Genomic DNA, 27,620 nt, shown 5'->3' with positions numbered 1-27,620 from the left:
CTGTTTATAGTATAAAGACTTCAGACAGTTTACTGTTAATGATGCAGTAGCTTGTAAGCAGCATTTTCATTTAATTGTTCGAGGTCCAGCTCATTGCTTCAAACATATTTTAGAAAATTTGAATATATTTTGTTAAAGAAACAATAGATTGAAAAGTAGTTGTTACTCTTAAAATAATGCAATTGCATTAAAGTTCAATATTCATATTCATATTAACTTGAAGCTGAAATATAAAGTAGTATTAAATTGTAAAGTACTTCAAAACTTTATGAGACTCTGAATTAAACCACTCTGCTCAACCCAGTCCTTTATCTCCCTGCTCTGCTACACTCTACATTGCTCTTTAGAGGGCTTTTAGGCAGTGGACATTAAGAATGCTGCACAACGTGCTCATAAAGCAGAATTAATTGAAATACTTCAATTGGTTAGAAGTGTGACCCTCAATCACAATCACAAATGTGTTCACTGCTGTTTGTAAAATGATTTTTTTAATGGCACACTGTAGCTTTAAGTCCAACAAATGAATACTGGGCTTGTGGCATATTGTGCGTTATCTGTGTGATGATGTTTGAAACTTAGTGCCAGTTCTGTGTAAAGGTGGGTGACATGCAGAAAAATTAATAAATAAATGAATGGAGAAACCAAACAGAGTAGACAGAGTCACAGGATGGTTTGATGAATATCAAAATGTGAACGTGTATATTATGGTCTTTGCAGTTACCAGCTCTCAACCTGATAGAATGTCTACGGGAGATGTTGGACCAACATGTGAGACAGAGCTCAGCAACACCATCACCAAATCAGAGAATATCCTCATGGTTCATCCTTTCAAAAGAGATCCAGAAACTTGGAGACACTGTTTTAGTGGCACCTTTCTAAGACATTTTAGGTAGTTTGTTCCTTTAATTGGTCACTTCTCCTTATGAGCTGACTGAAACTCTTAGTTTCATAAAGGTAAGAAACTTCGCCTTGGCTTCTGAACATATTTAAAATTAGCACACATTAACACACTCAACACCTGTTGTTATATTAATATATTTTTATTCTTCTCCATTTTTATTGTCATTATGATTTATTATCATATTTGCAAATCTCACAGGTCCTTTGTGCAGGGACCTATCATCACGGCACACACATTGGCACAACAAGATTGGTCAGAAATAGATAAGTTCTAATCACATTTTTAATAGCACATATTTTCATGACTTTTGCAAGGACTTAGGAAAGACATACTATAACAATAACATTTTGGATTTTTCTTTTTCTTCTTCTTCTGTTGAAATCCGACTTTATGATATGATGTGCCTAAATAAAACTTAATCGTATCATGGACATCCTCAATTCTCCAATAAACAAAGCATAAATAATAAGAGGAAATTAAAAACACAAGAACATGTACAGCAGTTAATAGAATAGAGCTCTGATGAATGTGATGAGTTTTGCCATAAAAGTGCCTGGAGCAAAACACTTCCCCTTACATGAAATAAAATAATCTCTGTCTTTAAATAAGAAACTGCTGACAATATAAAAATACATGGCATTGTGCTGTAGTTCATTAAATAAACCAACAATTCATATATAAAATATTATATTGACGTGTATAAAAATATGCCTTACAACTTTTTGAAAAGGGTAACAGCCATAAGCTTTTTGTCTGCCACTTCAGAACACACAGTCAACCACAAAATTCCAACATATGTGCAAACAATCAACTAATAAGCAGTCAGAATGCCATTGTGACAAACAAATTGAACAGAAGCATCCATAATCATTATTCCTATGATTTTTTTTCTGACTTGACATATATATATAAGATACTGTTAGATTCAAGCAGTACTTGATGGAAACACATACTCAAAAATAAATTAATAGAAAAGAAATATTCTGTCAATTAGGTATGTTGATATCAGTGTATCTTTGGAGAAAGGGAGAGAGGACGGTGAGGGAGACACATTTTTTTTTTTAAACATTTGTGTCACATCACCTATGTAACAGTATTTCAGCCCACTGAGATCGGAACAAACACAGGCAGTGTCAGCTATCCTAAAGTACAAAGGAAAAGAAAAAATCTACCAGAAAGCCGGGACAAGAGCCAGGGAACACAGATCATTCAGAGTAATACCGCTTGGATCACTGAGGGAGTTCACAGAGCATTAATGCGAGCATGCAGCATGTCACCAGATGATGCAGAGGACACTGCTGCAACTGTTGAACATTCAGGCAGATGTTAGAGTTGCTGCTGCTGGACTGTGACAGTGTACTTCTAGAGAAGACATGAATGTTAACTGGTGTGTATTTTCCATAGGAAGTGGTTTATCCCTGCTACCTCCTGTCCAGGCAGTGTCTTGCACATGCTAAAGCCACCCCCCTCTCCCTGTCCTCCTGTTCCTCCACCACCTCTTCCTCCTCCTCCTCCTCCTCCTCCTCCTCCACCTTCTCCTCTTCCTCCAGGCTCAGAGCAATAGGACCAACTTAACCCTCACTCCCCATTGCATGGTAAAGTACCATCTTCGCTGGCACGTGAGGGCACAGGAGTGCCGAGCTCATCCACGCACCAGCAGTGGCCACGCTGCATGCCCTTGGAGGAGCGGCACTGTTTGGGATTACAAGGCAGAGAGGGACATTTTGAAAGGGAAAGGAGGGGAGAGCAGGGAAGATGGTGAGAGAGGAAGAGAGAGAAAATGATATGTCATCATAGCGCAATACTGAACCCTCAGCTGAGAGGCTCAGAGAGAAAAGTGTCAGTTATGCTCAGCCCTTATGGTCACAGAGGAGAAATCTGCTGTAGAGTGCAGCCCTGACACTGACAAATGTACAGAGTCACACATACCTACGTATATTTTCTCATCACAGTCAACAAACTTCCAGCATTATGTGTCATGACAATTTGACTGATTGGTCATAACTCTACCTGCTTTTTCCTGTAGAAGCCTCGAGTGTCACAGTTGGGTATATAGATGTCACGGTCAGACTGGAAGATTGTCAGCTCCAGACCCCTCAGGACACTATTGAGCAGCTTGCGGCAGGGTGCCTGAAAACAGCAACGCAGAGTGTGACTTCAGAAATCACCAAAGGAAAACAAAGTAAATCTGTCTTCATCTAAAGAGTGGCAGTGGCAAGCTGCTACCTCCCCTCAGGTGACTCTTTGAACACAACGATGTGAATCACAGAGGATTAACTACAGTGATGCAGCATTAGAGCTAGAAGCAGACAATGTGTATATTTATATAAGACAGATGTCACATATTGTATAGCATTATATAACCATATTGTTACACAATGATTTAGCTTTTCAGGTCACTGGATTGTTTGAAGTGACTGTGCATTTTTGTGTCAGTTTGTGAATTTTAAGCTTCCATCACTCATGTAACATGCAATTCACACGGTAACACGCATATTAGTTCACGTGCTGCAGATCAGCCGGCTCGCAAAGTGAAAAACATTTTTTAAAAAAAGCTGTGGTGGCAGCAGCCGGCTTGAAACTTTCCTGATTCACATCATGCTCAATTAGTTCTGCCGCATAGCAGCACACACATCATGCACCATAATGCATGGCTTCAGAGCGGTGTGTGTGTGTGTACATGCCACTGCAACACCCCAAACAACAGAGGATCTGTGGATCTGGGTGAGAACTCCATCTAAATCACTGCAGCTCCATATGTAACCATGTCCATCACATTTGATGCATTGATTTAGTCTTATTTTTAAATTCCATAAAACATCTTAGTGAGATAAGACTCAATTAGCATCAGTCATCTGTGAGGGTAAAATAAGTGCATGAACTTACTTTGTCAATGTCACCACTGTTTGAGGGATGTGGACCTGAGAGGAAATGATGAAACATCTTAGACAATAACATCAAACTACATTCAATGTCAAATTTGTTAAACATATGCATTCCATGAATATTTAGACTGTTTTATAAATCTGTTTTTTTTTTTTTGCCATTATGAAATGGTCTCACAGATAAGATCTGTCTGCGTTGGTCATTCTATGAAAGACCCATTTCAACCACTACTCTATATTCGCTTTTTGGATAGCTAATCGCAGTATCTCTGTTTGAACAGTAGGTGGAGATCACTGCAATAAAAAGCAGTTTGATCAGGATGTAGGTGACACCGAGCCAGTGTCACATTCATTCTAAATTCTCTACAGAGAGCATGACTTGTACAGTAGGACAGATCACTGTCATGCTCCCTGCCACTGAAACAATCTAAAAAACATAACACCGAACAAATGCATCTGCAAGCATCTTTACTTAAATATACTGCAACACCCCCGCAACTAATTGTTACTGCAATTGTGAAATAACAACTATGTTTGTAATGATTTTTCCATCGTTTGTGTTTAACCATGGAACATTTTTATTTTTTTTTAAATGTATAACTCAGTAACTCCAGAGCCACTGCAGAGCCATACTGGATACTAGAGATTTGAAAAATCATCTTTAGTGCATAAAATACATCCAGGCGTAAATGTCACACATTAATTGGCCTTTCTTTTCGTTGAAGAACGAAACATTATCACATGTAATTTACAGAAATACAGTGGTCACACTTTATATCATTAAATGTGTTGCCTTTTACAATATCCTCAATAAACCACAGTAGATGTCAGCCTACCTGCAGTGTCCATGCACGTGTCTATGTGCATCCGTAGGTGCATGCGTGTATTTGTGCATACATGATTTTGTGTATATGTGTGTATGTATACAGTATCTTACCTGTGGGGTGGGGCCTCTCGGTGGGACTAGTCCTGCTATGCTTGGCACAAATGCCCCTTCCCTGCAACAGAGCCTGGAGGGGGCTGTGTTCCCGTGGTGGGGGAACACAGCGGAGACCCTTGGCACAAGTCAGTGTGTACACACCACAGGGCTCCCCCTGGGCCAACACTGATGTGCTACCAGCAGCATTATGGTCTCTAGGGGGGCGACCTGCCCCCAGTGGATCCCTGCAGGCAGGACAGACCTTGAAGGGCCCCAAGCGGTTTGCCCCGGTCCATGATCCGCAGTGAGCAATCAGCAACAAGACAATGGTTGATAAGTTAGAAAGGATAGGCATTTTCTGTCCAGGTCTCAGGTTCTCCTCACTGTCACTCTCTGTCAGTTAAATGTGGCTGATGCTATTTCTGGATGTATATTTCGCCCTCACTCTCTCCTTCCTTTTTCTTCCCTTTTCTCAGTCTCCTTCCTGTTTCTATAGAGTAGCTTTCCTTGGTGCTTTGCCGGGCAAGTCCCCTGCAGTGCCAGAGGAGACGAATGGATATCGAGAGAGACACAGCAAAGCACCGGCTTTTAAAGATCTGAAAGGCGGTGATAGAGAGTGAGTGAGTAAGTGAGTGTGAGAGAGAGAGAGAGAGAGAGAGAGAGAGAGAGAGAGCACAGTTATGACACCTTCAGGGGCTGGGACTAAGAGAGAAAGAAATGGGGGTGGCAGGGAGGGAGAGAGCAAGTGGGGGATGGATTATGTTCCTTTCAGAAATTATCAAAATCTCCCCACCTTTTCCTGGTGTTACACATAGATCTGGCCCTTCTTCTATACTTATGCTTAATATGATGCATGCATTAATAGTAGTAATTGCGTTCCTGCATTTGCACTTTCTTTTGATGTCAGAGACCTTTCTAGAATCACATTTGCCATGGTAACAAATACATATGTATATGTGCCCCCATCAGCTTTACTACCGCAATGTCATTTGCTAGAACAAATGCGCTGCTGTAAGAGGTTATGACAGAAAGGAGAAAGAATCTGTCAAGAAATGATGTCTGTGACCTTCTGAATGTACTTTAGAAATGTTGGTATATTAACAAAATGGAAATGCATCGAATGTGTTGGTACATATATGTACAAGATATGATTACTTTATGCAGCCACTAAAACCTTAGCTTAATCAATTCACTGCTGAGTCAGATATAAAACGCACAGCTTCTATGAAACATCTAATCCAGTCTTTAATAGGATAGTAAAGTTTCAGGTTACATTTCAACATTTATCCGATTTTAACTGTCTTTATGGACCATATTACATTTCAAAATATGAGAGCAGTGGGGGCTATTGCTTGCCAGTTGTTTGAACTGGAAGAGTAATCATCTGGATAATTAGAAGGAGGAGGACTTGCAGGAATGCACATCAACCAGCCCGAGCCAAACTGCTAATGATGAAATCCATCGTTCCACTTGGGCACTTAGAATTTTTATATACAGGTCCCATCCTTAAAATATAACTGCTCAGTCCTTCACTCTTACACTAACATTCCAAAAAAATGACAAATCTGATATGTTTGTAGTTTTGCATTATTTATTGAGATGGATTCAGGGTACGTGGTGAATTTACATAAAGTTCTACAAAAATGCACAAAGAATTTTCTGTTATTCTTCAAAGGTGAAGAATAAGGTGCAAAAAAAAATATACCACTTATACCACTATTATATACCACTTAAACCACTGGAATACACACATACATGCTGTGTGTAAAAAGAAACTGAAAGCAGAGTCACTAGCCATGATGTTTATCGGTAAAAGTGGGCGATAGAGTGGAATTCCCCTCTTATCTACGGTCCCTTAATCTGCAATGTTATCTGAAACCTTGCTGCCAAAATAATTTACAGAACATGATACGAACTTGGATACTGAGCTGCAGTTATTTATAGGCAAATCACTTGAAATTAAATGTATTTTTAACTAACACTTAATTGGTGCAAAATATTGTAGAATTGCAGATTCTGTAACATGAGATTTATTATTTTATTTAGTCTTACACTGTTGTGCACTGGATCATTGTTTCCTGCAGTAGTGGTACAGCCATGTCTGAGCACACTAACATACCCACTGGCTTATGCTTACTTGCTGGAATTCAGGGCCACATGAGGCCAAAATCTGTCTTGCCATCAGCAGCCTGTTGTTCTGATTAAGCTTGGCAACAAGGGCAGATATCACCTGCTGTCTTGTGTTCCCTTCAGCTTGCAAGCTACATCCACATTTAAGAACGTTCCAAGCCTCACGCCAGAACAGCGGGGTTCTCTTACACACTGCCCTGGAATATTCATTTTTTTCTGCTTCAAGGAGCCAGAGTTTCTTCCAAGCTTTCTTCCTCCTCTCTGCCCCTTCCGCTCAGGTCTATAACAGCTGGCGTATAGAACTGGTCTGTCCTGGTGAGCAGTATCCCCATTTGTGTGCTCATAAACTGAGCACACAAATAGAAATACTTCTGTTTAGGATCATAAAACACAGGCTCAGTAGGAAAGAAGACAAGTTATTTATTTTTTTTTAGTTAAAACTATAGTAAATACAATGGGTGGGATGCTTGTTTAGTAATTTATCATGGCAAGATGCTGTTAATGCTTTTTCAAAATATGGTTCTTTTATATATTAATTACACACATTTAGGTACATTTGGCATATGGGACAATAAACATTACCTGAGAGGATATACTCTATACTCTATTCTTAGACTAACTGTGAGATTAGAATTAACCTAAATGTTCACCTTCAAATTTAATAATTGATGTTAGGTCTGTTTTTTAAATGAGGAAGTCGTTTACCCACCGAGAAACTGTAAAAAGCCAAAATCATGTCCCTACAACATGAGTAATGAAAGTACACATCCACACACGCGCAAACAAATCGAACGACACCATTGGCTGTATTCTTCTCACCATTTCTCAAACTTCGTTGCGATTGGCTATTTGGGTAAAGAGGCAGTGATGTCACTGGGAAGCGCCGAACTCTAGTTTACAAAGTTTTATGTGGAGCTATGGATAGCTGATGGATAAAAGTGAGTTTCTGCCTTAACCGCCACATAGATAACAGGTAAACAATAGACTAATTGGCACGTCATAAACATTGTTCTTCTTTCCACTTTAGGAGCAGTCTCACGGCATCTTCCTTCCTAAAATAGAGAACCTCGGCTTTAAGCAAAGAAGCTAAAGGCTATACATTGACGTAGCCGCTTATGACGCTAACCCATGTAATGCTATAGTTGCGCAACCGAGTTGATCCTTCTTAAGCAGCCAGCGAATGGAAATTAACATTTTGAAATATATTTAATTTTAACTAACAATACGCGTATGTAATTGGCAGCTGAAATGAAGGCAGTCAGGTCTACATGCTAGTTTGACTTACATTAGCTTTATCGTTAGCATGGTGCTGGTTCTAAGTTGCTTAGCTTGCAAACCATGACATCTTAAACAGCTAGATGTAAACACGGACACGCCCACTTTCTGTCGTCGTGGCGGCAGGTTTACAGTTTCTGTTTTAATGTTGGTTCGTTTTATTTTCTTCAAACGAGTCTTCAAAGGAATACTGGACATACTGGATTTACCTTGTCCCTCGATTTCACAGAAAATAAATTATTCTATGTTGGTCACCTGACTTTATCCTTTCTTTCCTTTTTGTAAACCAAGACGTGTTTTATATGTATATCTGTCAATGTAAACCTTTCCACTGCTCGCTGCTTGCAGACATGAAGATGGTTTAAAAAAAAATGCTACGAACAGTTAAAAAGATCTCTTAATTTATTTGCTATTTGTGTGCCAAGTTGAAGGTGAAGGTTCCTTCTGTAGGTTTGATTTGACCTTTTCAATAATGTAACAGCACAATACCAGGATCATTTGCTGAATTATTAATCAAATAACAGCATAATGCCTTAAAATCCATAACATAGTTTCATTTTCCCAGTAGTGAGGCTTTAATAGCTTTTTTTTTTAACTGCATACAACAATTTTTGGGGTAGGTATTTGGAACCTACCTTAGTGCCCTCAACATGGCAATAAACTGATATGATAAGATAAACGCAAACCTTTATGCAGAGAATGTTTGAGAGTTTTTAATTATCGGAATTGTTCAAGTAAGGAAGGACAGAAACTTTACGCTCCATTTGTTAAATATGTATTTCACTCCCCCATTTATTTAATTTAGATGGATGACATTAATGTACTACACCACAGATGCCTCCTGAATCTGAGGCGTCGAATCCGAGATGTTGGGGATGGGCGTCCAGCTCAGGAACGATACATGAGGTTGCAGAAGGATGGAGACACACTAAGGTTAGATTTTTTTTTTTTTGGACTTTGGGATTCAACTGAAGTGATAACATGGGTTTTTTTGGATTGGGTGAAACTAATACGTTTATCTACTCTTTGGCTTTTATATGATATAGTGCGTTTATTACACATTTTTTGAATTTTCTTTTAGGTAGGCTTTGCCTAGCAGGGTATCCTAAGGAAATGTGTTATTAATATTCTTATTGGGAAATCACTACTGAATGGCATTGGAATCAGTTTTACAGCATTTAGGCTAACATTAGGTTGGCACAAAATGGTAAATGGTCTGCACTTAAAGTATTTTTCTACGACATTGGTACCCATACCACTTAACACTGCTCCTCATTGACTTGTTTGCTCCTCAATCACTCACACACTGATGGGGGAGCTGCTGTGCAGCTGGCCTGCGCTCACTGCCAGCAACTAAGTTGGGATTCAGTGTCTTGCTCAAGGACACTTTGACACGTCTAACCAAAAACCCCGGGACTGGTCAATGACTCTACCTCCTGAGACACATTCACCCCAAATAAACATGCCTTCAGCTAAGACTGAATGAATATAGTTGACTATGGAAATAATGACTTTTATGACATGGTGAAAAACACAGCATTTTCTGTGGATTGCTCAGATCTGGCTTACTAATGCTATTAACAGTGTCTGTACATTTATTATATGACACAGCTAATCTGGACAATGTATTACCTACTAGGAGAGCTATCAAAATATTGTAGTAGTAGGTACACCCTTTATTTTGTATGCTGAATTTTCTCCCAACTGTGTAAACAACCCCACTTCAAAAAAGTTGGAATGATGTGTAAAAGGTAAATAAAACAATATGAAATAATTAGAAAATAAATTAGCAAATGGCAGCTGTAGCTAAGTTGGTAAGGCAGTTGACCATGGACCACAGGGTCAGTGGTTCGATCCATGCTCCCGGCTACGTGTTGAAGTGTCCTTGGGCAAGACACTGAACCCCAAGTTGCTCCCGGTGGCTCAGGTGAGCACCTTGCATGGCAGCCACCGTCATCGGTGTGTGAGTGTGTATGTGAATGGGTGAATGGGAATCAACATTGTAAAGCGCTTTAGATAAAAGTGCTATATAAGCGACTATTTACCATTTACCAAATCTCATCAACCCATATTTTATTCACACAGAACATAAACTACATTTACCATTTCATGAAAAATATTAGCTTATTTTCAATTTGATGGCAGCAACACATCTTAAAAAAGTTGGAAAAGGGCAACAAAAGGCTGGAAAAGTAATTGCTGCAATTAAAAAACAAATAGCATTGAAAGCATTTGAAAACTAAATAGGTTAATTGGCAACAAGTCAGTTACATGACTGGGTACGTAAGGAGCATTTCAGAGAGGCGGCGACCCTCGAATGTAAAGATGGGCTGAGGTTTACCAATCTGTCACAAATTGTGTCTCAAAATTCTGGGACAATTTTAGAAAATTGTTCCTCAACATAAAATTGTGAAGACTTTAAAGATCCCAATATCTAACCTATATAATATCATCAAAAGATTCAGAGAATCGGGAGGAATCACTGTGCCAAAGGTCAACACTAGATGTGTGTGTGTGTGATTTTCGGGCCCTCAGGGAGCACTGCATTAAAAACAGGCCGGATTCTCTACTGGACATTACTGCATGAGCTCAGGAACACTTCCACACCACTGTCTGTGAACACAGTTACTGTACAATCCACAAATGTAAGTAAAAGTTGTGTCGTGCAAAGAAAAAGGCCTATGTCAACATGATCAGGAATTGGTGTTCTCTGGGCCAAAGCTCATTTAAAATGGTCTGATGCAAAATGGAAAATTGTTCTGTGGTTTGATTAATTAAAATTTGCAATTCTTTTTGGAAACCATGGAAATTGTCTCCTGTGGACTAAAAAAGAGAGGGATCATCCAGCTTGTTATTAGCAGACAGTTTAAAAGTCTGCATCACAACAGCATGGCTTCGCAGGAGAATAGTCCGGGTCCTGAACTGGCCTACCTGCAGTCCAGACCTTTCACCAATAGAAAACATTTAGCGCATCGTAACATGAAATATCTGGTAACAAAGCCCCAGGACTGTTGAGCAGCTGGAATCAGACGTTTACAGACAGTTGTTGAAAAATGAACACATGCTACACAGTGGTCAACCTCTCCCTGTTCTAACTTATTTGAGAAGTGTTCCTGCCCTCAAATTCAAAAGGAGCTAATATTTTCCATGAAAAGTTAAAATATCTTACTTTCAACATCTGATATCTTGTTTATGTTCTATTGTGAATAAAATATAGGTTGATAAGATTTGCAAATCATAGCATTATGTTTTTATTTATGTTTTATACGCTGTCCTAACTGTCTAAAATGTGGTTGTATTTCTGAACACATAGTACTCTGTAAAACACAAGATATGACAATACTAAACAAACACCAATGGCCCTTTTTCCCAGCAGATATTTTCACTTGTCATGGTAGCAAAAGCATCAGTGTTACAAATAGCATTGACAATGCTCCATTCTATTCAAACATTAAACAGAAGGCTTATCCACAACAGTTTTAAAAAGGGCTTTTGGCAGCAGTATATAGTCAACACATTTCATATGAATGCACAATGGGCCTGCGTGCAGTATAGTGTAATCATATTTTTTTTTTTGTTTGATTAATTTTATTTGCAGTTGTTGGTGCATTTGATTTATTGTGGTGATGTCTTAACCGTGTTTGATCAAAAGATGGGGTTGCTCTTGAGATGTGCTTGTGATTGTGCATACAGCAGTTGGACCTATTGTTAACCTGTAATTTCCTCTCTTTAGTTACCAAGGGAACTCTGAGGAGGTGGGTTGCTATGTGGCTGGGCATCCTTTATCAAAGGGAAATTGCTACTTTGAGGTAAAGCACATTGATAGTGATGGTATAAGTCAGAATCTGTCATTGTCACTTCAACAGAGTTCTTTGCATTGTTAGTTGATATGATCATTACTAGCTGCTGTCTCAGAAAATGTTGTCCTTTTTTTGTTTACCATACCATTAGTCCTTTGCACAATTACTTATTTTGAAATGTTGGGGTTGTGTTATTCACAACATGATAGGTTTACCACATGCAATCATCTTTGGTTGTGCCCAAGATTGCTTTTCCATCCAGCCAGCAATATTAGCCTTTGGAATCCCGTTGCTGACAATTTTCTCAACTTCATATTAAATTCTAAATGAAACCCCCTCCATACACACACACACACAATCCCACTTCACCAGTGCAAAACCACTACCTCAAAAATTTCGTAGCTGCATTGGAATGAGGGATTGGGTGTGCGTTAGGTGGTATCTCTGAACCCAAAAATCAATCTGACGGGCTGTGTTTTTAGCAGACTGGCAGCAGGAGAAAGTTTTGCATTTATTAAAGCAAAGCTGACTTGCGCTATATGAATGTATAGGCTGTTGTAACAGTTCTCATCCATATACAGGAGCATCAGGAGATGTATTTTGGTGATTTAGCACAGGAAAGTTGCAAGAGCTCTGTCATAAATTAGGTGCTCAGGGCTGCAGTGTGTTATTTATAAGCCAGCTTATTTGTGGATGGTGTACGTCAGAGTAGGCCTTGTGACGTGTGGTCAAGCGACAGTAGGTGAGGCAGGCTTACTTCCTTGTCTGGGTTTTTAGGCCTCAGGAGGGAACATTTTGCTGTTTATTAAACTCTGAACCAGTGTCATTCTGCTGGGCTGCAAATAGAGGCAGGCAGGACTACAAAACATCAGTCTTGTAGCAGTGCCAAGCTGGCCTGAATATTCTTTAATATTTCTTCTGCTATTCTTTTTAGATGCCTTACTGAGACTCCATACAAGGTGATAGAGTACTTTGACATTATTGACCATGGCTGCAAGGTGTCCCTGATTTGAAGCAGATGTAACATTTCATTTACGTTTTCTTTTTCAGTGTCAGGTCTGTTTTTACTGGCAAAACATGAAAATATGACAACATGTATATTGTATAATGAGAATCACATTCACAGTCTGCTGGATCTTTCTGACATTTAAACTAGAGGATTTTAGTGTAGTCATTTTATGCTATGTTCTTCTCGACTCTGTGACGCACATGCTGTCAGCTTTCCAGATATCTCAAGTTTAGGAGCGCGTTTTCTGATAAAGGTCAGGCTTCTGACGACAAATGCGTCACTACTATGCTTGTGTTTCCCCTTGGTGTGCTTTCACAAGGAATCCATTTCACCTCCGTTGGCAGTAGTGCTGGACATTCTCCACTTTTTGTCATCTGTTTTCGTCAAGTTCAGCTAAACATTTGCAGCATTCCATTTGTTTGAGGATTTATTTGATTTGATTTATTTGAAAGGTTTAGTGTTTAACAGTCATGTTGATATGAACACATTCCTGCTCTGTCCTAATGTAAGTCATCATACATATTTTTGTAACTTTTATTTGGACACGGTTGCAGACATAAACTGTTTTTAACAGCTTTCGTGTTACAGGGATAACCTGCCATGTTCAAGAATTTTTGTCTTCAACAAAGCCAAAGTATCAAGTATTATCCTTGAGTTGCCATACTGGAAAGGCATTGGGGAAATTTGGGGAAAGGGTTTTTGATGGAAAAACAAGAAATCTGTTTCCCATGCTGATAGCTGTGATGCAGGAGCAGTGACTCTGGGATGAAGAGGGAGGTGAAAGGGGAAAAAGACATGAGGGCTTTGAATGGTTTAAAAATAACTTTGAATGTACTACTATAACATCACTGTAGGGCTCAAGATCGTCTTGGATTTAGGCGAACATAGCAAAACAAATTTTGGACTCTCATTCCATGGTGTCAATATCCATAAGGAAATCATAAATTGCAGTTTTGTCTGCTGTATCACTTTACCATTTCGAAACAGATGCAGAGAATTTGGTAAAAATGCTGCAAAGTGTAGAACACAACCAAGCACTCAAATGGCCAAAAGTACAAAATTTATCTAACTTGGCTAAAGTTAAAGCAAGAAGTCAGTGTATATAGAATATGTGCGTATTGTATGACCAACCAATTAGCCTACTGAGTCCTTCTCTGTCTTGGTTCCCAGTGGAAGAGGTGGCTCAGACCATGTTGTATAATGTCTTTGATTGAAACACGCTAAAAATTATAGTCGGACACAAATATGAGACTATTCAGATATTTGGGTAAATATTCTTTTTGAAATTTTGTTATTTAGATGTTCTTTTTTTCCAAATAAAATATTATTTAGCATTTCCATAACACAGATGACCTACACTCTGTATTGTCCCTGAATACATTGTGAGGAGAGCATAAGCTTCAGACAAATGCACAAAAAGGAAAGGACATTATCCATCCAGCTGTTTGATTAGTTTAGCAATGAGCTCAGCCACTGAGTTGACGGCAGTGATTGATTCTTGACTTAAAACAATGACCTGCGCTACATTTGGCAGCTTTTTAATGTAGCTAATTAGTGGCACCGATCGTAATTACAGCGTTTCTCTCTTTGTGTGTAGGTAACAATAGTGGACACAGGGGTGAGAGGGACCATTGCTGTGGGTCTGGTGCCTAAATTCTACAGACTGGACCACCAGCCTGGCTGGCTGCCACACTCTGTAGCTTACCATGCTGACAATGGCAAGTAAGTCAAACCATAGTCATTTATACAAGATAGTATAACACTGGTGGATTTTGAGGTTTTGGAAAATACACTGTGGTGTGTCACTGGTGCATGCACACATACAATATTACAGTAATTTTTTATTGTTCTTTTTATTTAAAAAAAAAAACCCACCAGCATAAAACACTCGTTCGTACATAATAATGCTTCTGACATTCATTTTCATTGATCTATAAATTTGTTGTAGGAGAAAGTAGTGCCTGTTTTTTTTGCCCAATATTATAAAATCCCAAAATTTCTAATAAAAGGAAGAGCAGAAAATCCTCGTGATGGAGGAGCTAAAGCAGTAATTGTTAGATTGTTTTTGTCAGATATGTTTTGATAATAAAATGTTATTTGATCAACTATAAGTGGGATAGTTTAAGCTGTAACTGAGTGTCCAACTGAGTGTGTCTATATTTTATGATTTAAAAATATATTAGTTTGATCAAATATTGTCATTGCTGCTCAACAAATAAGATTAGTAATACATTTTATTCTGGTTCTGAATTAATTTAATTTATTCAATACTAATTGTTTTTAATTACTTTAAATAATTCATATTTTTAATATTCATAAAATATTAATTTAAGTTGAGCATATTTGTTTTTGCAAATTTATCTTTTTAATTTGTTAGTACAATTATATGCTTTATGGGATGCAAAAAGAGAGCGAGAAAACAAAAACATCGGCCTCGCTTCTCTCTCCAGATAAGCATCTGCATTGGCCATTGACAAATCCATAAGGTTGGAAAACTACCCCATAGTACCAAAACTCTCTAAACACAGGGAAAGTCCTGGGCTGTAGTTTTTACCAAAAAGCTGCAGACTTGTTACAACAACGTTACTTCAGTTCATGAGCAAACTTCAGAAATACTGCATTTTAAACACTAAACTTCCAACTCATATTACCATTTAACATGAACAAATTGGAATCTACCTGATGAATAGGATTTAAACCAACATAATGCACTTCCTCTAATCCCAATTTGTAATAAAATGTTGTCAGCAGTGGTGTCAAATGCAGCACTAAGATTTAGTACAGAGACTAGTCCTCTATCTGAAGCCAAGAGAAGATCATCGGTGACTTGTACGAGTGCTGTTTCAGTACTTTGATGTACTCTAAATCCTGACTGAAAGTCTTCAAACAAGTTATGCCTGTACAGGTAGTGGCCTTAGTTACATAGCCTGTTTTTAATAGATAGAATAGGTAGATGGATGTTATCTCAAATAAATGTGTCTAGCAGACATTTTGTTAGTTTAGACAAGGTAGTTAACTCAGCGAGGTCCATGGGTAAAAAGCAGTCCAAGAGGGATATGGGCCGTATTGATGATTCTAGCACTGTTGTACGTGAGGATCTATCTGTAATTTTTGGGTGAAGGACCTGGTGAATGTTTTTCCCTAATAGCTACAATTGTTTTTCATAAATAAAGTCATGAAGTCATTGCTGCTCAGAGTTAATGGAATACTAGGCTCAACAGAACTATGGCTCCTAGTCAGCCTGGCTACAGTGCTGAACAGAAACCGGGGATAGTTCTTGTTTTCCTCTATTAATGATGAATAATATGCTATTCTGGCATTACTGAGGGCATTTTTTAATAGTTTGTTAAACTGTTTTTCCAGGCCAAGCACGAATCGTCTAAATTAATAGAAAGCCACTTCCTTTCTAACTTTTGTGATGCCTGCTTTTATTTTCGAGTTGGTGAACTATACTATGGAGATTGCCTCATGTTTTGTATTTATTTTAACATATCTGTATCAATGAAACTACGCTAGATACTGACTCATCTCTCTTTATACGAAAGTACAGTTCAACAGCAGCATCTTCCATAGTGATCACACGGCTACATCAATACCTCTAAAACAGTTTCACTTTAATTAATCACCGACCCTCTGCACATGTTATCTTTTCTTTTATTTCAGGCTATACAATGGAAATCCTGTGGGGCAGCAGTTTGGGCCAAAATGTGCTCGTGGTGACCGCATTGGCTGTGGAATACACTCAGAAAATATTGAAGCAGGTTTTACTACAGTTTTTTTCACCAAAAATGGCAAAGAGGTTGGTGACTTATATCTTCTCCATTCATTTTGTGTAACTACTTATTAGTTTTACTCAGGGTTTTGTTTTTCTTTCTTTCTGTTTCATTTTTGCATCCATCTCTTATTCAGGTTGGTTCAGTAGAGGTTCCTGTCTCAGCAGAGGGGCTGTTCCCCGCTGTGGGGATGCACTCCATGGGGGAGGAGGTTAAGGTTGACCTGAAAGCTGAGTGGCTCCTGGAGGAAGATGATAGTTTGATGATGGTTGACAGCCATGAAGATGACTGGGGACGGCTTTATGACATCAGGGTGAGCGGCACGGTAAGAAGAACAAAATTGTCCCTATAAATAAAAGAATACTCCTTGATTCTTTCTTACTCCTGGCATCATTTATTGCCTTTCTAAGAATTACATGAAACCCCTATCACTGTTTAGCCAAACATAGTACAAAGTTTGTAAGCATGTCATAATATTTCTTAATGTAAATGGCTGTTTAGCAGGTGGATTACTATACTAGTTTTTGCAGGTGTAGGTCTAAGTTGGACCAAGTACTCTGTAGACTCTTTTAGAAAACTATTTAGTCAATAAAATGCTTACAAACTAAAAAATAATAATAATAATAATAATTTGAGACATTTAAGCCAACAAAAGTAACACATTTTTGACAGCATTTATGCTGAGACTATCCTTAATAGGAGGTTGTTCCTGACCCAACGTTGTTAGGACCTGTAGGCACAAGTGTTCATGTAGTATGAGGATTCATCTTGCACTAAGCTGATAAGGAACCGTCACCCACCAGATGTTTACTTGTAGTAGCAGTAGCTTGCACTAGCCTCTTTTGAGACTAAGTAATAGGACTTTATTTCTGACTCTCTTCTAGCTCAAACTGCGAAATGTGTAAGCTTTGCTGATTCTGTCTTCTCAGCCATGACATCCAGTAGTTTTCTTGTCATTTGGAGTGAAAAAACATAGCACACACCAGGTAACGCTACTAGCTTATGACAGTAATCCGCCTCAAGGTTCGTTTTGGTCCTGCGTTTCAAATGTGGTCTACCACATTTTAAAAATCTGAAATTCTCCATTGTGTATCAGGCATTAAAGACCAAGATTATAAAGAATATCAGAAATACTTTCTATAATATGCAGTAAAATGTTTATTTTACTAAATAATGATTCTATAAATAAAATAAACACCATTTCTACAACTGTTAAACATACTGGTTTAGCATAGTAGTATGTAAATGGTTGTAATCATTGCCAACAGTTTATTTGCATTCCTTGTCTTATGAGACAGTATGTGAAGAGAAACGGACGACATATTTAGTGTTTTTCTAGGATTTTCCTTTTGAATGAGATGGATTATAGTGGAGCTTCTCTGTAACTTGTACGTCTTTGTGGTTGTTGTCAGTTCTTATTAATAGTGTTGTGCTCTTCCAAGATCCTTCAACTGCCTGTTCTTTAGCAAATCCTCCGTTGTTGACAACTGTACTTAATGCTCTTTAAGTTTCATGGAAAGCCTTAGACACAGCTACTTGAATTTTCCTTGCTTTGTCTCAGTCATGATTTGATCTTGCCACGTCTGGATTTGGGTCACCTTTGGAGTGTTTTTGCAGATTTCTTTATGACATCAGCTCGGGGGTTTTCCTGCAAGCTTACTAACTCGATGAACGGCAGACTCACTGCTGATGTTTTGCATCAGAGTCTGAGATTATGCAACAGGAGAATCTACCTGCAAAGCTTAGACACAGAAGCAGTAAAAACAGACCAACATTTTTATTTGTAGATAAAAATACACATACATTTTCTGACTTGTCTGAGACAAGGCCCCTCCATTAGCTTTTGGCTGCCAGAAGTGTCAGAGTAGTTGCCGCAACGTAATCATTTTTGATTGCGGTCATAAAAGTACTGTGTTATCATCTCTCATTTAAACCTAATAAATTATCATTAAACATAATTCATACAACCAATTGCTTTTTTTTCCGCATATTCTGTCAATACGTGCCTACACACACACACACACACACCACACACAATTAAGGTTGTGTTACTTGAATTATGCAAGTGGGAAGTAGTAGTACTGCTTTTATAGCTGTTAGGGCAAACATGTGCCTACAACCCACTGTCTGCTGCCACAACCAGGCGAGACAGGGCAACATTATTATTCCATTAGAGCTGTTTCTGTCCAGCTGAATAGTTGAAGTTTAATTCTCGCTCTCTGTTTTTGCCTTCACCCTTCCACGACCGTTAGATGTTTTTTATCAGCTAGATGCAAACTCTCCCTGCTTGGGTTCAGGGGTGGGCAGGTACTGTACAGTGGGCTACAAAACACAGATACAATAAACTTAAAGTTGCGTACATCTGAGACCTTCTATAAAATATTCATCATGTATCTTTAAAGATGATAGATCGACATTGTTCCACAGTTAGATTTAGAAGTGCACAATTTGTTAATTTTTTGTTTGTGAGCAATGTGAAAAATGCCCATATGAAGGTTAGTGATTCCTCTGCTGTCACATGGCAGTGACCGAAGTTGTCTGCATTTAAAACATTATGCACTTTCTTTTTGTTTTGCACAGCTGTTCCTGGCATTATTTCTTATGAAATTTACAATATGTAAAAGGTGAGCAGAGCAGGCTTGCTGGCGATCTTTTCTTTTGCTGATATTACTTATGACCCTAGATACTGGCGAACAGAGTATAGTTTATTAAACTAAACGAAACCTTTTAATCGGGTTTTGTCTGGAGTAGATGGAAAAAAATGCTTAAAACTCAAATCATCCAGGACACTGAAAATATGTGATTACATTTTTTAACCATGTCCTTCAGCCTAAGTTAGATTTTTCCACTGCCTTCCCATGTGTGGGAACCATATACATCTGTACTAAAGTTAACATTTTTGTGTAGACCAACTAACTGATAAAGTTACACTGCTAGCCCTTACAGTCATGCTGGTAGCATGACTAATAAGCCTTTTGCTTTAACAATAATGATATACTGTTTTGTGGCAACTGGACTTTTAGTTGCCTTGACTCCAGATAACTTCCCTGGAAAACTGCGGATCTTCAGATATAAATCATTGTTTTTCCGGCCAAAGCATGAGACCAACCATGAGTGTTAGACCATGATTAATGCTGACTCATTGAGTTCAGGTTTCAGGCTGTTTTTTTTTTTTCAGATGTTGATTAAACAATGAAGTAGTTGGTTTCAGGTTTTTGAATGGAGTTCACTGTTGATAACAACTGTGTCATCAGATGTATCGCAATATTCTATTCCAGAGAGGTTGACTGTAACATTTTTCATCTGTGTTATGCCCGGTTCGGATGTGATATGAGCCAGATACCAGACTTACAGGACAAATGTAGGACACACAGGAGAAGTTTGAAAATTGGTATCGGACACAACAATTGCGCATTAGATCTTGTATAGTGTTTCAGAGTGGAGGATGTTCCCAAAAGGACAGTGGAGGATAACCACTGCCTCATCTCATCAACACAAAGACTTTTTTTTTTTTTTCCAACTTCGTAGATTCGGGCAACAGTAAGCACAGAGCTGTGTTCTGCATAGTTCACACAACTTTAAAAACTATGAAGTTATAAAGGTCTGACTCTGTTCATTCTATGAGACGGAGCTGTGGAAACAACTTCAATTTCTTTTTTTGATATGAAAAAAAAAAACAACACAGTCATTACTGCTCTTGCTATTACCCTAATGCAGTTATTGTAAAAGAAAAACACAAAAACAAATCAAGTGTGTGTGTGAGTGTGTGTCACAGTCTGAATGTTTACAGATTTCTTAAAGTTGCGTAGATCTGAGAATAAAATATCAGTCTGTCCCTATACAATATAGTGGTCAACAGATATAGGTTTTTTTAATGGCTGCTGTTGATCAGGGAAGCCGAAAGCTAAAAGACTAGAATTAATCACACTAAATGAATTTAGTACCAGGTTATATTTTGTATTTTTAAAATATTTGTAGAGCAGCAACAAGAATGTCTTATAAAACTACTAAAATTTTGATTCATCTAAAATATACACACTCAATACACATATGTAATATGAACTCTAGTACGTCACCTTATTGATTGATTCAACTGTATGATCTTAGAGGCTGTAGTCTGTGATGCTGTTGAGTTGTATTACATTCTACTAACAGGAGTTTCTGTTTTTTACATCATTCCACAATAATCATACAGCTGAATCAACTCCTCTAAAACTGTTTCAATCAAACTGAAAATTATCATGTTTTAAATGACAATTTATTGCCCAATTATACATACTGTACTTATTATAGATACTGTTGGATTGTTTTAGGTTTAGTTGTAGGTAACTGCCATCTGAGTTAAAATTAATTCAATTCAGCAACAGTTGTGTTGCAAAATAGGCCCCTAAATTAAATATATTATACACAAATTATAGTTCTGACTTGAATCACCGGGTGTCACTATTATCGATCATCTGTCTCTGCCCTGTGATTCATTGCTGGGTAGGTAGCTACTCCTAGTAGAGGGGGGTGCTGCTTTGGGGGTGCGGGCTGCTGTCAGAAAGAAAATCCTAATGATCTTGCTCTGCTTTGGTTAGTGTACAGTACCTTACAATGCTGTCAGCATTAACTTAAGCATGTTCACAATAATTAATTATTAGAACAAAAACAAACTAGCTGTGACTAACATGGCAATAGATGAAAGAATGTGCGCAGCGCTAATATCAGGTGCACCGACAAAGTATTTAGTTGCGTTTTTTATTAATTACCCGGGATGAGTGTACACACTTGCCAATGTCAACTCATCAGCTGACTGACCACTAATGTAATATTGCAATCGTATCATGATACAATACTGTATATATATTATCACCAGATTCCTTTCAGTACACAACCCTAGATTCTACACTCTCCACTGAAAGTTGAACTCTAGCTCTGGTCATCTGTTTAGAGCCAAGCTGTGCAAGTCTTTACAGTGGTTGTATGAGAGTGAGTGTCTAAAAAATAGTTCTGTTGGCTACTTTTAAAGTATTTATTTTTGCTTCTAAATATCTGTATTAAGATTAAAGTCTTAAGATTCAACACCTAGTATATGACAGTGGCAGTGTCTCATCTGACACAATGAGCACTTTATTAGAATATATATTGTGTAGTCTAGAACTAGTGTTAAGATGTAAGCTTGTGTTGAACAACAATCATTGGTACATGAGACACGGCCAGGCTGTGATTTTTGTTCTTTTAAGTGTGGAGAACAATGTTACATCCAGCACACTTGTTCTGTTTTGTGTCAGTCCATCTTTCCCCTTTGTGGACGAGGGAGGGGCAATGGCATGAAACATATTGGTGGAGCCAAGTGTCTGGCAGTTGACCAGGTTGTAAAATTTCAGTAGGTGGAGTAAGAGGACTCTAAGGAATTTCTAAGGAAAAAACAGTTTCTCTTGTGGTTGGTGGTTTTCACAGCTGAGAGGCCAAGCTGCATTGTCCATTTAACTTTCTAGCTGTGGTCTCTTGAAATGTTGTTTAGTCCTTTTCGCTTGTTGCTTTGCTTTACTTTTTTGTTTTTCTCTTATGCGTAAGCAGCCACCACCAATCACATCAATTATAATGAGTTGATAATTCTTAAACTAATGAGGCTATCCCATTGTGACAATTACAAGGGTTCAGTCCACACGCTAAAGACGTGGACGAGCCCGGTACAAAGTGGTCACATTAGATACCTTTTGAAACAATCAAGTTGGATTTATAGAGGAGCAAGAGAAAGAATTGAGTGGCAGAGAAAATGAGAAGAGAGGAGGAGAAGACTGGGTTTCATTTTGAAGGCTAGAAATAATTGAGTAGGTAGGTGGATTAGTATGTGGTAAGATTATGCTTCAAGGGCCGAACATGACTTCAGCCTCATGGTGGTCTCACTTAATCTCCGGGTTGCTTTTGACTTTGAATTCACTTCATTGTGTGGTTTTATTCAGTGCTGGGACAGTTTTTCCTAAGTATCTGCTTCTTTGAATACTCTTATATTTTTGTTCCATCACGTCTTCTTTTTCCCCTCCTCTGCATCACCTCCTCTCTTCTCCTGTCCTGCTTTAACCCCTTTTACCTTTATTCTGTCCTCTGTCTACTTCTTCTGTTGCATTTTCTTACATAACTGTAACTCTGTTCTTCTTTTCTTCTGTTCCCTTCTACATCCTTTTGTCTCCTTTTCTCACTTTCTTCCTCCTAAGCTACTTTCTCTGTTCTTTCCTCCTTTTTTCCTTTGACTCTTGTCATTACTGCTCTTGCATTGTTTTTTTCACTTCTACGTTGTTTGCTCTGCCATGTTGTTTCTTTTAGCTGTTTTTTTTAATATTTGTTTCTCCTGAAACCTTGTCTTCTTTTTTCATTTCCCCTGTCCTCACCTTCCTCTCTTCTGTCTTGTCCTCTCTTACTACTGCACTTTTATCTGATTTCTTTATCTAGTTTCTACTTCCTTTCCTTACTTTCTTATCTGTATTCCTTCTCCCTGGTTCTTCACCTTTATCTATATTTTCTTTCTTGTCTTTTTTCCCCCTTGTTTTCTTTCCTGTCACCTCCCTTTCCCGCTGGTTCCCTTCAGTAAATATCTCCCACTTCTTTCGATAAGAGTTTGGGTTGTTGATCCCGAAATTCTGATGTGCTTTATTTTGAGGGCATATAAATATTTTTCATTCTTGTCTTATGTCTGTCTATGCAACAGATATTTTCTGGCTTTGCGGTTTCCAGTGACTTAATGATCTGTCATTTGGTTGCCATCCATGAATTACACCTCTTTGACTCCTTGGCACTTTGCGTCTCCCGGCAGCACCTCACTAACATTTGATCAAAACAGTGGAATAGTTTTAACAAGTTGCTGTTTGATAAGCACAGAAGATCACTGGTACTGATGACAGCATTTAGTCTTTAAAAATCAGAGCAACCGAAGAAACCGCTGCAATATAAATTACTTTTCTGACTGGTATGCTTTTGATGAGGTAGTTCTAAGAAGTGCAAACACCAACTATGATAATTCAGTAGCAAAGTATATTTATGTTATTCAGCCCTAGAAGCACTGTACAGTGTTGTTCATTGAGTATAAAGAAGGGGATCCTATTAAATATCCTGTCCTTCTTGCTCATGGGTTTAAGTTTATAACACAGGTAGTTACCTACAGCTTTCCCTTAAAAAGCAGAAGCCAGAAATAACAAAACAAATTAAGAAATTTAAACCAGAGATGCTCAAGATGCTCTTGTTTATTGTGGTAAACCTGCAATATCGAAGCATAAAAATATGTGCGATTGTGTTTGTCTTGCCGTCAGGGTGGATTGTTATATATAGGACAGTTTGTTGTGATTAATGAAGCTGTGGTAAGTGACATGAGTGGACAAACTGAATGGAGAAACTGAGCTGTAGTTATTGTTTAATCAAAAGCGTTTGTAAGATGAGCTGTTGACGTGTCAGAGGCATTTTTTACTGCTATATCACCAACAATTAAGTTACGTGAATTAGTAGAAGGATGTTTGTGCAAAATTACACCAGGTGTGCAACAGAGACTTTACTCCCCTGCTCAGCTCATTTATCTCACAGTGACATACAATTTAGGACTGTGTTGTTGAACAAGTCCTGAAAATTAATTATTATTATGTATTAGCCCTCCCGTTATTACATGGGTGATATGAAGTGCTTTATGTCCACCAAAATATATAAAACTTTAGGATCACTTTAATTACAAAAAAGTTTTTAATAAATACAATTATTTTTATCATTTTATTCCTGTGCTTTCCTAGTAATTTGATAAAATATTTTGTATTTTTTTATCTGCTCTGGCATCTTGATTTCTGTAATGGGGGCTGGTGACTCAGTGAAGTGAATAATCGGGTTGGGATGCAAAAGGCTTGAATCACGTTCAGCCACCAAGGGCCACCTTGGTTCTGGTTCTTCTTGATTTTTAAAAGATCACACCATCCCCTGTACATTACATTGAGGGGTATATTTCCACTTCCTTTGTCACAAATGTCAGTGTCTTAGGCAAACACAAAGTGTTTGATAATAATCCACATCAATGACATTTTTTTCCTCACCACCATGTTTTTGCTCAATGCTTTTTCTTATAAGGGGAGAAATTTGGCTTGCTTTCCCCTGCGTACGTGCCGCTCAATGCAAACATGAACCTCCAATCCTTTTTTTTGCACAATTGGACAAGCATTGCAAATATTGCAACGGTTATTATCACTTTGTTTGTCATATATTTTCCAGTATCCAGCACCAGCTGTAGTACCAGTGCCCTTCGACGATTGCCTGCTTCTTCCTTCCTTCCTTCCTCCCTTTTTTTCTTTCTTCTGGGAACAATAAATTCTAAAATGACACCACTCTTGGATAAAAGTTCAGAATTTTCCCATCAAGTTGTTGTGGTTGCATGGCTTCAATTGTCTGAACAGAGCAGCATGTGAAATGAGGAAACTAGGAATAACTTAATCCAAAGAAATTGGATAAAGACTGGCTTTGGATCTGCGTCACTCCAAATGACTGACGATAGCTTTGAATTAACCCACGGGCTTAGTGGGAGTCTTGCTTTAGACAGCAGATGTTTTGATTTATATTCCACCATTAGACGTCACACAATAATATCATCACTGCAAAGAAAAATGTATTGTGCGTGACTATAGGCAGTTTGTTTTCTTTGTCACAGAATGTTTACATTCTTTCGTTTACTTTGAGATATCGCACAGCAGGCCTAGATACAAACAGGGCAATTCATATTTTTCAAGTGTCTGCTGTAATATACATATATATGATGTCATTACCCAAGTTGGTCATGGTCTGGAAGTTCTCTCTGCAGACATTTGCATGTCTGCACAGACTGTCCGCAGTGCCAGTGTGCCATCTGTGCATTTGTCAGAAAAGTAAACTAGACATTATTCATCAAGGCTATGAAAAATGTATTAGGTCTCAGTACACATACCGTTTTATGGTTTTCACCTTTTCACTTTTCTTTTGTTTTGGATGTTGTTCAGGTAAACACAACAAACAAAAAATATATCTTGCTGTTGCTATTATCCTTGCCATCGTGTTTTGTAGTCTGCATATGTGGATTTAGAGTGTGTACGCGCCACCAGTTGTGGTATGAATGAAAGTACATGCCCGTTCATAAGGGCAGTATGTTTCCTGAGGGTAGAACAGTCTGACTTGGCCTTTACATGTTACCTTAAAACTGTTCTATCATGTCAGTTTGCCTGATCTTATTATTATCTCACTGTTACGATTATACAAGTTTTTTAAAGCTATTTTTGGATAAAAACTGTTATAGTATCAACTTACGACATTTATTTTAAAAGTAAACAAAAGGAATGGTGCATTAAACTGCATTAAAGTAGCAAGTAGTTCACATGCTTGTCTGTCCATATTCATATAAGAGATAGATTAATGAATCTGAGATTCATGAGAATGGATGGAAGGACACAGTGACCTTGACATTTAAGTGCTAGATTAAACAGATTTATCTGGTGTCTCCAATAAACTAAAAAGTAAAAGTAAATAATTCATTTCTGCATCAAAATTATTACCAAACTGTACAATAAATATTCCCTTAAATTAAACATACTGTACATAAAATACATGATAGTCCTAACATTAATCACTGGGTTAATTTTTAACATTTTTAAAAATAATGAACACTACAGAAATCAGTCACTGAACCTCTACTCCCCCCTCTGTCTCTGGCCTTTCTCTGGTCGGCTGCTGGTGGGCTGCTGTTAGACAAAGTCCATTAGAACTCAGCTCAGCTCTAAGATTTGTAGTAAATTGGGCTAGTTGGTGAATGTACAGTAGCCTACATACAACCTGATACAGTTAATTCATAGTAAATGACAATCAGCCAACAGCTTTGCTGTAATTAACACTACAGTGGAGGAGAGGTTGTAGGCAGAGGTGATAGTGTTGTTGTTTAGAGAGCTTTAATTGTTATTAAAGCTGTTATTATTGCTATTTTAGCATAGGCCGCCGATGTGTCTACAGATATTTAGACAGTGTCCATTGCAGATTTTGAAAAATGTCAAAACGTTAACTTGCCAGCCACTGCTACAGAGACTCTTAGTCCAAATGTTGTGTTGAGTTATTACAGTGTTACAGTCTTTTATTCCTTTGCATGCGTCTTTATCACAGGCAACGGTATGACATCAAAGTTTCTATACTAACCTGCTTAGAGGAAACACACTGACATCGTCCTTCATCATGTTTGTCCTGTCATGAATTTAAATCATAGAAGTAATCTTCGTGACCAGTGATCTGAGATTCTGTTTGACATTTAAGCAGCACATATGTTGTCTACAGGTGTGCCAGATTGAGGAGAGATTGTCTTGTAGTTAATTAATCACGGGTGTTGTCTTTCACTTGGAGATATTTTTAAAAAAGTGCTGGTCAAATATGGCTGCCTAGGTATAGTTTATGTGTCGGTGAGATGGACGAAAAAATCATTACCATTTACTAAAACAGACACATGATAAATAATTCTTAACTTAAGCCACAAAAAAAAAAAAAATTGATTAATAATTGATATTTACACTTTACACATCGTCACAGTTTTGTTTGAATACATAAATATAAATCCAAGCTGCACAAGCAGACTTATGTTCATTCTAATGGTCCCTGTGTGGTGTCTTTGTTGTTGCTTTAGCTCAGCAGCAGACACGCTCCTTTTCACAAATGTAGCTGCATGTCTGAGCAGACCTAGCAGCAGGCTTACTGGAACTGGGGGGGATTTGATTTGGGTGCACTGACACAAAAAATCTTTGAACTTTTAAATGTAGGCCTATCTTGTCTTCAATCCTCCAGGTAATTCTATAAGGGCAGCATTTCAGACATATAGCCTTTTAAAGCCAGCCCATATGGTCCTTTGTGCCCCACCATTATCACCAAAGCCCCTGCTGCATATTTTCTGTCAACTAAAATGCATGTGGGTG

General features: G+C 38.1%; 2 protein-coding genes across 9 annotated transcripts in view; one reads left to right on the top strand and one right to left on the bottom strand.

Moving 5' to 3' along the window:
* Positions 1-1,021: 1,021 nt before the first annotated feature.
* Positions 1,022-5,316, bottom strand: igfbp6b (insulin-like growth factor binding protein 6b). The gene is made up of 4 exons (XM_067528380.1): positions 4,724-5,316; positions 3,788-3,822; positions 2,912-3,031; positions 1,022-2,593 (listed from the first exon to the last, which is right to left on the bottom strand). The coding sequence occupies exons 1-4, from the start codon at positions 5,058-5,060 to the stop codon at positions 2,480-2,482; spliced, it is 606 nt and encodes a 201-aa protein (XP_067384481.1). The 5' UTR covers positions 5,061-5,316; the 3' UTR covers positions 1,022-2,479.
* A 2,347-nt stretch (positions 5,317-7,663) lies between these two features.
* spryd3 (SPRY domain containing 3) overlaps positions 7,664-27,620 on the top strand; it is a 57,354-nt gene continuing 37,397 nt past the window's right edge. Inside the window, exons 1-6 of one of the 8 annotated variants that reach the window (XM_067526018.1) lie at positions 7,664-7,808; positions 8,916-9,043; positions 11,844-11,919; positions 14,517-14,641; positions 16,583-16,718; positions 16,829-17,005. In XM_067526018.1, the coding sequence (XP_067382119.1) occupies positions 8,916-9,043; positions 11,844-11,919; positions 14,517-14,641; positions 16,583-16,718; positions 16,829-17,005 (642 nt within the window). In that variant the 5' untranslated portion in view covers positions 7,664-7,808. Of the gene's footprint in view, positions 7,809-8,915; positions 9,044-11,843; positions 11,920-14,516; positions 14,642-16,582; positions 16,719-16,828; positions 17,018-27,620 lie in introns of all 8 variants that reach the window. The other 7 variants (XM_067526016.1, XM_067526019.1, XM_067526017.1 and 4 more) reach the window with 7 other exon arrangements.

The sequence above is a fragment of the Channa argus genome, chromosome 13 (genome assembly GCF_033026475.1).
Source record: "Channa argus isolate prfri chromosome 13, Channa argus male v1.0, whole genome shotgun sequence".
Taxonomy (NCBI): Eukaryota; Metazoa; Chordata; class Actinopteri; order Anabantiformes; family Channidae; genus Channa; species Channa argus.
The sequence above is the reverse complement of the archived record's forward strand: the minus strand, read 5'-3'. Positions and strand labels throughout refer to the sequence as shown.

What these genes read in the sequence shown, in the direction of transcription:
- igfbp6b (XM_067528380.1), bottom strand. Translation starts at nt 5,060, where the DNA reads ATGCCTATCCTTTCTAACTTATCAACCATTGTCTTGTTGCTGATTGCT. An exon ending in ACAGTGGTGACATTGACAAA is followed by an intron (nt 3,032 to 3,787) that starts GTAAGTTCATGC and finishes TGCTGTTTTCAG; the next exon opens with GCACCCTGCCGCAAGCTGCT. An exon ending in GCTTCTACAGGAAAAAGCAG is followed by an intron (nt 2,594 to 2,911) that starts GTAGAGTTATGA and finishes AATCCCAAACAG; the next exon opens with TGCCGCTCCTCCAAGGGCAT.